This window comes from Hemitrygon akajei, chromosome 20 (genome assembly GCF_048418815.1).
Source record: "Hemitrygon akajei chromosome 20, sHemAka1.3, whole genome shotgun sequence".
NCBI lineage: Eukaryota > Metazoa > Chordata > Chondrichthyes > Myliobatiformes > Dasyatidae > Hemitrygon > Hemitrygon akajei.
The window spans coordinates 35,244,857-35,257,893 of NC_133143.1; the positions used below are offsets into that span (position 1 = coordinate 35,244,857).

At 42.4% G+C, this 13,037-nt stretch overlaps 1 protein-coding gene across 7 annotated transcripts in view; it reads left to right on the forward strand.

The window, feature by feature from the left end:
* zdhhc11 (zDHHC palmitoyltransferase 11) overlaps window positions 1-13,037 on the forward strand; it is a 123,090-nt gene that overhangs the window by 89,003 nt on the left and 21,050 nt on the right. For all 7 annotated transcript variants that reach the window (XM_073024161.1, XM_073024160.1, XM_073024162.1 and 4 more), the window contains exons 4-5: window positions 1,740-1,841; window positions 8,526-8,650. In XM_073024161.1, coding sequence (XP_072880262.1) covers window positions 1,740-1,841; window positions 8,526-8,650 — 227 coding nt within the window. The remainder of the gene's footprint in view (window positions 1-1,739; window positions 1,842-8,525; window positions 8,651-13,037) is intronic.

The window sequence follows — 13,037 nt, forward strand, 5'->3', positions numbered from 1 at the left end:
ATTTTACACCCCTCTGTCTCTCTGCACTTGTTCCCATCCCCCTGCCACATTAGTTTAAATCCTCCTGAACAGCAGTAGCAAACGCTACCCCAGGACATTGGTTCCAGTCCAGTCCAGGTGCAGACCGTCCTGTTTATACCGGTCCCACCTCCCCCAGAACTGATTCCAATACCCCAGAAATTTGAATCCCTCCCCCTTGCACCATTTTTCAAGCCACGTATTCATCTGAAATATCCTCCTATTTCTACTCTGACTAGCACGTGGCACTGGTAGTAATCCAGAGATTATTACCTTTTGTGGTCCTCATTTTAGTTTATCTCCTAACTCCCTAAATTCACCTTGTAGGACCTCATCCCATTTTTTACCTATATTGTGGGTACCTATGTGCACCACGACCACTGGCTATTCACCCTCCCATTCCAGAATGTCCTGCAGCCGCTCAGAGACATCCTTGACCCTTGCACCAGGGAGGCAACATAACATCCTGGAGTCTCGTTTGCAACCGCAGAAATGCCTATCTATTCCCCTTACAATCGAATCCCCTATCACTATAGCTCTCCCACTCCTTTTCCTTTCCTCCTGTGCCGCAGAGCCACCCATGGTGCAATGAACTCGGCTGCTGCTGCCTTCCCCTGATGCGACATCTCCCCCAACAGTATCCAAAACAGTATATCTGTTTAGGAGGGGGATGACCCCAGGGGACTCCTGCACTACCTGCCTACTGCTACACTGTCTAGTGGCCACCCCTTCCCTTTCTGCCTGTGTAGCCTTCACCTGCGGTGTGGCCAACTCACTGAACGTGCTATTCACGACTTTCTCAGCATCGCGGATGCTCCAGTATGAATCCAGTCGCAGCTCCAGACACTCAATGCGGTCTGCCAGAAGCTGCAGTTGAACACACTTCCTGCACACATAGTCGTCAGGGACACTGGAAGTATCCCTGATTTCCCACATGCTGCAGGATGAACAAACCACGGGGCCGATCTCAGCTGCCATGACCTACCCAATACTTGCCTCAACTTTTGAAACTTTCTCCTTTGAAAGGAACTTACCCGGCCTTCCCTCACTTGGAGTGAAGCTCGTCCTCAGCCTCTCGAGTCAAAGCCTCAAGTCTCCACTCCTTCACTGGCCCACTCACTCACTGGCTGCTTTCCAAAGAGGACAATTGTAGCTTTACACAGGTCCTGAAAGAGCAACCAACTCTGCTATTTCTCTTTTGAATGTATCTTTTCCAAATAATGCATATCTTTTGAAAACTCTTATACTGTGTCTGGTTATCCATTCCCAACCAGACCACAGAATAACTTTCTGTTAATTCTCCCTTTGTTCTTTTGGTTTTAATTTTAAATACTGCACTTTATATTGATTCTCCAGACAGTAATTACATATTATATTTGAACAACACTTGTATACTGTATGACTATCACAATCAAATGTTTCTCTTCTCCTTATTTTCATCAGTTCTAATAATGAAATAGGGTTTTCTCGTTGGGCTTGGTGTAAAAATATAGGTTCCTAACTCGTGTATACAGAATGATTGCATTTTGAAAGCTCCCCCACAATAACCTCTGCGTGCTTCTTTGCCTTCATAAACACCAGCTAGCATGTTATAACACTTTTATCATGTTAACAAAAGATTCTGTTCTAATGTGAAATGAGATATGCTTCCTTATTGATAGAAGGTATTTTAAATGGCTGTGTGCTGACCTGGCTGAATCTTGCTTTTCATTGTTTTTCAGAGGAATGAAAGCCAAACACTGCAGCACTTGTAACAAATGCATTTCAGACTTTGATCATCATTGCAAATGGCTCAACAACTGCGTTGGAGGAAGGAACTACTGGTCAGTTATATCAAAGTTCAAAGTACATTTATTATCAAAGTATGTATACATTATAAACCTTGAAATTTGTCTCCTAGCAGGCAGCCGCGAAGCAAAGAAACTCAAAAAAAATTATTTTAAAAATAGACGGTCAAACATTCAAAATGTAGAGAGAGAGAAAAAACAGATAATGCAACAATAAACACAAGCAAATGGGGTTTTGAACTGAAGTCCACAGAGAGTCTGTTGCCAGACCCTTAGTTTAGTGCGTAGCGGAGCAGTGAGCTGAGCCTGTCCATCCTTCGCCTCGGACTCTGACACCTTGACCTTTTCAGACTGGCCTGGTGCGTAAATCATCATCATAAGAATATAGTTCTAAGCTCTTAATTTTGTCCCAAAAGTTAATTAATCCATTGTTTATCCAGTGGAGGGATTTGATTAATGGTAACTATATCTGTTGTGTCTGTGGACAACTGGATATATATTTGATAAAAGCACAAATGCGGAATATGGCATTAACTGGCGTATTCACATTGCAGCGAGAGAGCGAGAACAACATCACATGCCAGACAACAGATCAATACCTAGTGCTAAGGAGGCTTATTGCATTAAAAGAAATAGATCCATACGTTACACTTCCTACCCCTTTAGATTAATGCACCATAAAACTATATGTACAAAACATTCAATTACCCTTTCATAAACCCATATTCCAAATAAACACGCTTTCACAATAACAGTCTATAACTAACTTTACAGTTCTAAAGGTTCAGTCTTTTGGGTGGCGCTCTGTTTCTTTCGGAATAGCTACTCTGGACCTGTGGAGTGGCATCAGGTTTGGAAGGTGTCTCGTCTAAGACAATGTTCTTGGTTTCCGGTGTCACGTTGCTGTCAGAGACGTCATCACTGACGGGATAGTTTGGTGATGGTAATGTGTCTGTCCTGTTAGATGCAGTCGGCTGGGATGTCTTTGGTTGAGCAACCAGTTTCTGGTCTACGTGACTTTTCCATGCCTGATCTCCAACATCCACTGTGTTTATCAGTGGTCCAGTTCTTGTAGCTATCCTACCGGGTGACCACTTGTCATCTTGGTAATCATATGCTAGGACTTCCTGTCCAATCTCGAAGCTTCTTGCTGCTTCACTTGGCAACTGGCTGGACTGTTTGTTCTGTACTTCTCTCCGGAGGTCTGGTTACAGGAGGTCTACACGAGATCTGTTCATGAACAGCATTGCAGGTGTTTGATTTGTCATTGCATGAACAGAGTTCCGATTCACAAAAAGGAAGTTGTTCACCTTGTCCTGTAGAGAAACCTGTCCATCGCTTTAACGGACTTCTTGAAGATTTGGATAAACCTTTCAGCTATCCCATTCATTGCTGGGTGGTGAGGAGCTGACTTGAAATGCCTGATGCCATTTTTCTTCATGAACAGTTGGAATTCTTCTGACGTGTATTGTGGTCCACGTCACTCACAATTTGTTCGGGTAAGCAGTTTCTGGTGAAGATAGTCCTCAGAGCAGAGGTAGTCTTTGCTGACGTGGTTGACTTCATTGGTATCTCCAGCCACTTTGAATGAACATCCACAACATTCAGTAGCATGGAGTCCATGAATGGCCCAGCAAAGTCAATATCCACTTTCTGCCATGGTGACAACGGCCACACCCACGGGTGTAACGAATTGTACCTGTAGTGGGGAATTTTGAACTTTTTGGCATCCAGAACAGCTTTTCGCCATGACTTCAATTTGTTTATTTATTCCCGGCCACAACACGTAGCTCTGGGCGAGACTTTTCATCTTGACTGTACCCAGGTGTCCTTCATGCACACCTTCTAACACTCTGGTGTGCAGTTTAGAGGGAATCACAATACAAGATCCACACACCAGCATTCTTTGACATACAGACAGTTGGTCTCATCTCACTGAGAACTCTGCCAACATAGGGTAACCATGAGCTTGCCATCCTGGCAGGGTGATTTCATAGACTTTTCACAATGTCGGGTCATTCCTTGTTTCCCTTTGTATTTCGGAATTTGTTACCGGCAACTGGTCCACCAATGTGGTGTGGAACACTTCTGCCTGATCACAGAATGAAGACTTTTCTTCAGCTGCCAATAGAGGAACAAGTGACAAGCCATCAGTGTCGCTGTGTGGTTTGGTACCCTTGAACTCTATGTCATAAGAGTGGACTCCTAGGAATAGTGCCCAACATTGTTACCAGGTCGCAGTCATCACTGGAATTCCCTTCCTGGGATTGAAAATGTGCACAAGGGGCTGGTGACCTGTCACTAGCTCAACCTTTGTCTGTAGAGGTAGTGGTGAAACTTCTTTATTCCCCGTACTAGACGGCTGCACATACAACAGATCAATATGTAGTGTTAAGCAGGGGTCGTTGCTCGAAAAGAAATAGATCCATACATTACAGTATCTACAGTATCCAGAGTCTTTTGCATTTCAGCAAGTGCAACAGCACCCAATTTCCATGTAGCAAGCTCTGACAAACAGTAATGACCGGACTCGTTTGGCAGACATTATTTTGCATGTCATATAATAGATGACTGTTGTAATGGAACAGTGCACTGTCAGTATTACATTGAAGTACTTGTCTTGGTCATGCACTTGAGCTTGAAATCACAGCCCCCTGACCTGGAAAAGAGAGCTATCGCTGAGCCAGGTTCTTAACAATGTGAATTGTTAAGCTGGTTCTTTGCTTTAAGGAACGATATGATTAACGTGCTATCTCGTAATCCTTGTTAGATTTTAGAAATGATTAAATTGTACTGGCGTGCTCTAACTCTGGACTCACTCATACTTAACCATTTGCTCTAACTCTACCCTCTTAAATAATTTATCCCTTCAGCCTGCTCACGAGAGGAAGGACTAGCCTATTAAGTCTTTTCTGATAGTTGTAACTGCAAAGTAATACAGGAAGTCCCCACGTTATGATCAGTTTCTGTTTTCAAGTGTAATCCAAACAGTTTGTAAATCAGAGATGAACAGAAACATCTGTGATGAGAGCTACTGTCAGCTAACCTCATTAACTCAGTGAACGAGTGAGTCTGCATCTTGTTCCGCTCGGCTAGACACAGTCCCCCATTTTTTGTTGCTTTAAGGGGAGTAGTGGTGTGGAGGGATGCAGGAGGAGCGGAGTGGTGGGGTGGAGAGAGATGACACATGGAAATGCCCCATCTCCACCCAGCAGAAGATGCATGTAGTTCTGTACCAGCCGTCAAATCCATCCCCACCAACCCTGCTGGCCTCCGGAATGCTCACGGTGAGGTACAGGTATCCGTAAATCAGGCATTTGTAACCGGATCAGGATCTGTACACAAACAGGAGAAAATCTGCAGGTGCTGGGAATCAGTCCTGATGGCGGGTTTCAGCCTGAAATGTCGACTGTATGCTCTTTCTCGTAGATGTGATCTGGCTTGCTGAGTTCCTTCAGCATTTTGTGTGAAGGATATATGCTCAATCCTTAAAGAGTTTCAATTGTTACGAACCCCGTAACTGGGTCACTTACCAGCAAAGATAGAGAGGTCCGTTGAAGTCTGATGGTACTATTTTTAACAGTATTTATTGGTAAAAATACACAAGAATAATATCAATGCAAACATACAGATAATATACGTTGTCAATACTAACTCTAAAAGTGCGGGTATAATAATAAGAAGAAATAAGCTCTATCGTTGTGTAGGGGATAATGTATTGTCCGATGGAAATATAAAAGTCACTTTAGTTCATTCAGGCTGCAGCTTTTTGGTTGGAGACTGGAGAGATTTTTGAAACTTGCCAGCTTTTCCTTTTTATGATGTCGATCCTTCGAAATTTCGGTGGTGGTGGTCTCTTCTTTAGCTAAACCGTCTTCCGTGGTAAGGCCCGCCAATTCCGAGGCAAATGGAAAAGGACGCACGCGGACCCCCCACCGGCTGTCGCTATTAAACGCTGTCACGGGATTTCTAGCGTCTCTCCTGGTGCGTTTGAAGGGGTTGTTCCCCAGACCCTCTTTTATCCTTACTCACGGGGTCTCAGATGTCAATCAGGTTGGGATGATGCAATCCCTCAACCAGACCACTCTGGTCATTCCTTGAGGGCTTCAATGAATAGTACAGTACTCAATACACAATTCCGTCTCCAAGAGACAATGGCCGTTGTCCGTGGCTTTGTATCGCTGAGGGGCCAGGACATTCCAAAACCTTGAGGATTCTCTCTCATTTCCTGAGTCCCAGACCTGAATTAATAGCGATCTTGCGATTCTCAAAAAGGAGGGGGCTACTTTGTACCCTTCGGCCCCTCAGAGTTGTGGCACATTCGTAACACAATAATATACTGGGGCGGGGGGAAATCGTAGCACTTCTTCCTCACTTGTTGAAAAAAACTTGATGCCTAGTGAATTATGTTTAAGTTTCTTTAAGGAAGAGCTATAATACAATTTCTGAAGGGATCTGTTGTTTGCAGATATTTTAATACTTTGCTGTAATAAGAGGAGAAATGAAGAATTAATACTCTGAGGCTTGGCGCCTCTGTACTAAGAGCCTTTTGTATTTAGGATCTCTTTTTAAAGTTAATCTCCAACCCAAAGAGCTTAATCTTTTACTTTGTGTGGTAATCTTTTTCTAGACTTGTCCTTGTGCTGTTATTGGGCAGTAGTTGACTGAGCTAGCAATCTTATTAGAATTCTGACATGCAAACTAAATGAGTCAGAGATTTAGTGTCATCCTGCAAGAATCACAAAAATCCCTTGAGCCAGGTGCAGTTAATGGTTAACTACTTAACAGAGTAAGCAGTTAAAAAAGGTACACAGTTTGCATGTACAGTTGCCAAGGTAGCAATGGGATTCTTATTTACATGTCAAACCTGTGTACTGAGGCTTAATGAGCTTGATTTGCTTCCAGTCACTTGGATCACTTTTTGCAACTTGTTTTCGCTCAGTCATTATCCTAACGATAGGTGACTTCACCTCTCAGCCTCAGTCTGTATTTTCACTCTTCACTCTTCCACCTGCCTGCCATTCATTTTCAACTGGATCGGCATTTTTCTCAGCGGCTCTTATTCCATCCCTTCCCTTCCCCAATTTATGCTGGCTATCCCCTCTCTATCTTTCAGACAAGATAGGAAATTTTTTGACCCAAATCATTGACTGTCCATTGCCTTCCACAGATGCAGCCTGATAGGCTTGGGCATTCCTCTTACTCTTTGCCAACTCATTGTCCTGAAACTAACTAAACTAAAGTGCTGATTAACTGTCTTGAAATGTCATTACATGACTTGGTGTCAAATTTTGTCTGATGGCTCTTAAGTCACATCTACGGACAATTGAACTTAGTCACATCTGATTTGACACATGCTCTATTTCTTTATTGAGCATCCTTTTATTAATCTTTTTTAAGGAAGTAATTTGATCATCTCACTGTGTATTTAGATTCTAGATACTAATCCAGCCCCTTTTGGCTTGTTGAGAAGCCCAGTTTGGAGCTGTTCTGTTGTTGTCAGTTACTAGCACGTGACTCCACAAACCATTTTTGAGCTGTAGGCTGTAGAGGAAGTTTAGCCAATAAAGTGCAATGCAAGAAAAGCTTCTTAAGCAAGGGCAATGGTTTTCGTTCATTTGTTTAAAAGATGAATAACGGGAGCTATGGCTGTGAAACTTGAAAGGCTGAATTGTTTCAGTGACCTTTGTTTCTTTAATGCAAGTTGGAGTAAATATTGTTTCATTGCATAGTTATTCTGGAAATGAAGTGGAAATCTATCACACCAGAAATTTCATTAATGGTTTACTGACATCTCATGTTTCAGCCTATTAGAAAATCAGATAAGTGGGACCTCCTGTTATAAGCTATCACTTTGCTCTTTGAAAGTATCATTGCCAGTTTTTTTTCCAGAGAAATAAGAAATTAGAATGTTGGAATCTGGTGCAAAAAATAAACTGCTGAAGTAAAAACTTCAACTTGTCAGGCAGCATGTATGGGAGCTTAAAGGCATGAGGAGTCAGGTTAAGACCCTACATCGGGACTCAATGTTTTTGATGAAGGGTTGACTTGCATCTTTTGCTTCTCTAGATAAAGCCTGATCTGCTGAGTTCTTCCACCATTATTTCTCTTGCCACTAAGAAGCCCTGTGCTAGATATTGTGGTTTCAAGTTCCTCAACAAATTTGAGAGCACAGTTCAAGAATATACTTGTTCTGCAATGCACACAATTGAGTCATTAGGCCAAGGGCCTGTCTACGCCTTTAGGTGGACAGGAGAGATGCCATGCTTCATTTGAAGAGGCAGAGTTCTCCTTTTAAAACAGCGTGTGAACCAATGACAAACAAGAGAAATTCTGCAGATGCTGGAAATCCATGTAACTTGTGTGAATCAAACTTCAGACCCCTCCACCCCCATCCCTAATGTGCAGCTAGTTGTGAAGGTTTCTGCATCACAGAACATCTCTTGGGAAATGCAACAAAGCACTCCCACCTCCACAAATCACAATAGCATATTGGAAATTAATTCAGTGATGTTATAGCTGATGTTAATGCTTCTATAGACCACTCAGGAGAAATCAGGTAATGTAATTTTGAAGTGTGCCTTTTGTTTGATACTCCTGTTTAAACCAGGTTTTTAAAGACCTACAAATTTATCACTACCAAACATTAAACTGTGCAAACGTGTTTTAATTCCTATATGTGCGAAGTTTAACATAACCCTTTATTCTGAATCTCTTTAGGTATTTCTTCCACACTGTGGTGTCTGCTGTTCTCGGCATTCTGCTGATTGCAGTAGTTGTCGTTTATGTTTTCATCCAGCAGTTTGTAAATCCTGCAGAACTCCGCACGGCTCCGCAGTTTAAAGGTATGTGCAATTTAAAAGTAGCATTGAGTTTGTCACAAAAATTGAGAGTTTGTGGTTGTTCCTGATAACAGCCACATCTGCTGCTGCCCATCCCTGATAGGTCCGTTGGCAGAAATTACAATGCAACTGCATTTTGAGGGGTGTGTTAAATACACATGTCACACACACACACCCTGAAGTGAGTAAACACGAGGAAATCCGCAGATGCTGGAAATTCAAACAACACACACAAAATGCTGGTGGAACACAGAAGGCCAGGCAGCATCCATAAGGAGAAGCACTGTCAGTGTTTCGGGCTGAGACCCTTTGTCAGGACTAACTGAAAGGAAAGATACTAAGAGATTTGAAAGTATTGGGGGGAGGGGGAATTGCGAAATGATAGGAGAAGACCGGAGGGGGTGGGATGAAGCTGAGAGCTGGAAAGGTGATTGGCGAAAGTGATACAGAGCTGGAGAAGGGAAAGGATCATGGGACGGGAGGCCTCGGGAGAAAGAAAGGGGGAGGGGGGAGCACCAGAGGGAGATGGAGAACAGGCAGAGTGATGGGCAGAGAGAGAGAGAAAAAAAACCAAACAACTAAATATTGTCAGGGATGGGATAAGAAGGGGAGGAGGGGCATTAACGGAAGTTAGAGAAGTCAATGTCGACAGTGCTTCTCCTTATAGATACTCACTTTTATGCTCCCTGAAGTGAGTGTCTGTATTGTACTTGATTTTCTAGAGGAGGGGGCAAGTGTGGAGATGTTCTGAGGGAGCATCCTTGTGCACGTTATTGCACTCTGGAATTCTCCTTCTTGAACTGCCAACAATTAAAGACGCTACATAAATAAACACTTTGGCCCTCACTGGAGCAGTTAGTGTGTTTTACATTCCAGTTCAGAACTCGTGAACTTGTCTCAGTGACGAATAAAGTCTTCTCGGTCTTCCAGCCAGGTTCAGGTATCGATTATAACCAACATTTCGATGACAAACTCTGCCATCTTCTTCAGGGATGGCAGAGTTTGTCATTGAAACGTCAGTTATAATCGATGCCTGTGAAGCCTGAGAATTGTTTATTCGTCATGTGCACCAGGAAAGCACTAGATCCTTTTGTCATAGTGACGTTGGGAGCCAGAGTACATTTGCCAAGTCTTGTACTTTAGGAACTATTGCAATCTCTTTGTTCTCTCCTCCCCACTGTCATTCCCCAACCCATCTAGAATTGTGCATGTCATCGAAATGTTGGATTTGTTCCTCCTCCCACAGGTGCTGCCTGACTCACTGAGTATTTCTAGTGTTTTCTACACACATTTCATATTTGCAGCCTCAGTGTTTTGCCTTGTTGTTTTTCATCTGTCTGCTCTTTAATACCCAGCTGGTTATTGTGACTTTAAAGATTTTGCTGTAAGGAACTAGTATGGTACCACATTTTTAAAGCAGCTTAGTTTTATTTAACCCTGACAATGGTGACATTTTATCTCACCCTAATGTCCATCGTAAAGGACCTCCGGCGCCCAGGACATGCCCTCATTGTTACTATCAGGTAGGAGATACAGAAGCCTGAAGTGATTCAGGAACAGCTTCTTCCCTTCTGCCATCCGATTTCTAAATGGACACTGAAGCTTTGAACACTACCTCACTGCATTTTTCTTTGTTTTTTTTGCAGTACTTATTTTAATAACTATTTAGTAGACATATACTTTAATCCAGTTTTTTCTCTATATTTATATATCAGTATTTCATTGTACTTCTGTTATAAAGTTAACAAATTTCATGACATATGCCAGTGATATTAAACCTGATTATGATTCTAATGCTCTAGCTATTGAGGGTATATACTATGGTAAATGATAATTTTTTTTTGTTGAATAGGATTCTTTGCGGTATTTTATACTTTTCACTGTGCCAGTATACTATTCATAGTAGCAGTGAATAGGTGCTTCCAAACAAGGTTCTCAAGGCACAGGTCTTCTCTGGAAGAAGAAGACTGCATCGAGGAGAGACCATTTCAGCCCCAAAGGATCTACATTCACTCTGAGTGAATGGGTTCTGGAGAAGGACATTAGTCATACAGGGGCAAGGCTGATCATAGATGACCTTGTCGGCCATCCAGCCTGTCTCATGATAATATTAGAACACAGGACAGTACAGACCCTTTGACCCATGATGTGCCAACCTTATTAAATATTGAAACTAATACCTTCTGCCTACACAATGTCCATATCCCTCTGTTTCTGCATGTTCATGTGCCTTTGTAAGAACCTCTTAAACGCATCCCTTTATTTCCACTACCACTCCCAGCGGTGCATCAGTGCATTCCGGGCACCCTCTCCCCCCCCCCCCCCCCCCCCCACCACTCTGCATTTTAAAAAAATAATCTCACTTGAACTTGCCCACTCTCCCCTATATACTCTGTCATGTCATTGAAACCGTGTGGTCTGCAGGTGAGCTAAAAAAGATAAGAAAATCTCCATAATTATTTGAAGTGCAAGAACATTTTTTTATCACATAGAAGGAGGCTATTGGCACACTGAGTCTTTGCCTCTGCTTGGTGCAGTTGCGTCAGTTTTATTTCCTCATTTATATCTTGGGAACACATTCTCTGTTGTTCATTGGCTCCACCCCATTTCCTCCATCAGCCACCTATGCAAGTGGTAATTTATGGGAACTAATTAATTTGCCAATTAGGTTATAAGTGCCTGAAGGAAACTCATTGTAATTACAGGGAGAACATACAGAGATCACGTACAGCATCTGAAATCAGGAACCATGCCCTTCTCTGCCCAGTATACAGTAGCTAAAATAAATTTTCCAAGCTCTCTAATATTCCCATCACTTAAGTCTCTTGTGATAACTGAGATGCTATATTTTATGTATCTTCTCTGCAGCTTTATCTGCTCAGTGACTTCTATTAATCTCACTTTTTATGTCAGAAGGGATTTTGAGTAAGAAAGCTTTCTTGAACATAGGCAAGAGGGAGGCTTTCCATTCTTCTCCAACAGCATTAACTTGAAAGCCTGCTGGTTTATGAGACATCTGTACACAAGAAGCCCTGAGCTACAGACAGACATACTTTATTGATCCCGAGGGGAAATTGGGTTTCGTTATAGCTGCACCAACCAAGAATAGTGAAGAAATATAGCAATATAAAACCATAAATAATTAAATAATAATAAGTTAATCATGCCAAGTGGAAATAAGTCCAGGACCAGCCTATTGGCTCAGGGTGTGTGACACTCCGAGGGAGGAGTTGTAAAGTTTGATGGCTACAGGTAGGAATGACTTCCTATGACGCTCAGTGTTACATCTCGGTGGAATGAGTCTCTGGCTGAATGTACTCCTGTGCTTAACCAGTACATTATGGAGGCTAATTGTTGCAACTCAACCTGGTTGGATGTGTGTATCTCTGGTGTTTCCTCCAGCTGCTCTGTTTGGTCAAAAAAAAATTATTCTCCTTTTCCCAATTTACTTTTCTCACTTTAAAAAAGGGTATTCTAATATATGATTACTCTGCCACTGATCTGGACAAGCTTAATAGATCAGCTATTTGTACTTCATCCCCTTTGATTCAGTGACTGTTCTTTCACTGCCATTGGCAATTTGGCTACAAGCATCACCTACGTTATAAAAGTTCATGTAGTGAAAATTTGCCTGTACAGAATTCACTACTCCACCACGAAGTCTGAGATACAGAGTTAAACATCCACTTCAGGTGTCTCTTTTTTCAGCTTTCCTAACTTGATGCATACACAGATGATGTGGCATTGCATTATGGAAAATTGCAATATTGGTGGAGGGGCAGGTAGTGTTGAGGAAACTGGTAGGATGCAGAAGGACTTAGACAGATTAGGAGAATGGGAAAGAAAGTAACAAATGAAATACAATGTTGGAAAATGGATGTTCATGCACCTTGGTAGTAGAAATAAATGTGCAGACTATTTTCTAAACGGGGAGAAAATCCAGGAATCTGAGATGCAGAGGGACTTGGGAGTCCTTGTGCAGAACACCGTGAAGGTTAACTTGCAGGTTGAGTCGGTGGTGAGGAAGGCAAATGCCATGTTAGCATTCATTTCAAGAGATCTGGAATATAAGAGCAAGGATGCGATGCTGGGGCTTTATAAGGCACTAGTGAGGCCTCACCTTCAGTGTTGTGAACAGTTTTGGGTCCCTTAGCTTAGAAAAGATGTGCTGGCATTGGAGAGGGTCCAGAAGGGGTTCACAAGGATGATTCCAGGAATGAAAGGGTTATCATACAAGGAATGTTTGATGGTTCTGGGTCTGTACTCACTAGAATTCAGAAGGATGAGGGGGGATCTCATTGAAGCCTTTTGAATGTTGAAAGGCATAGACAGAGTAGATGTGGAAAGGATGTTTCCCGTGGTGAGAGAGTCTAGGACAAGAGGACACAGC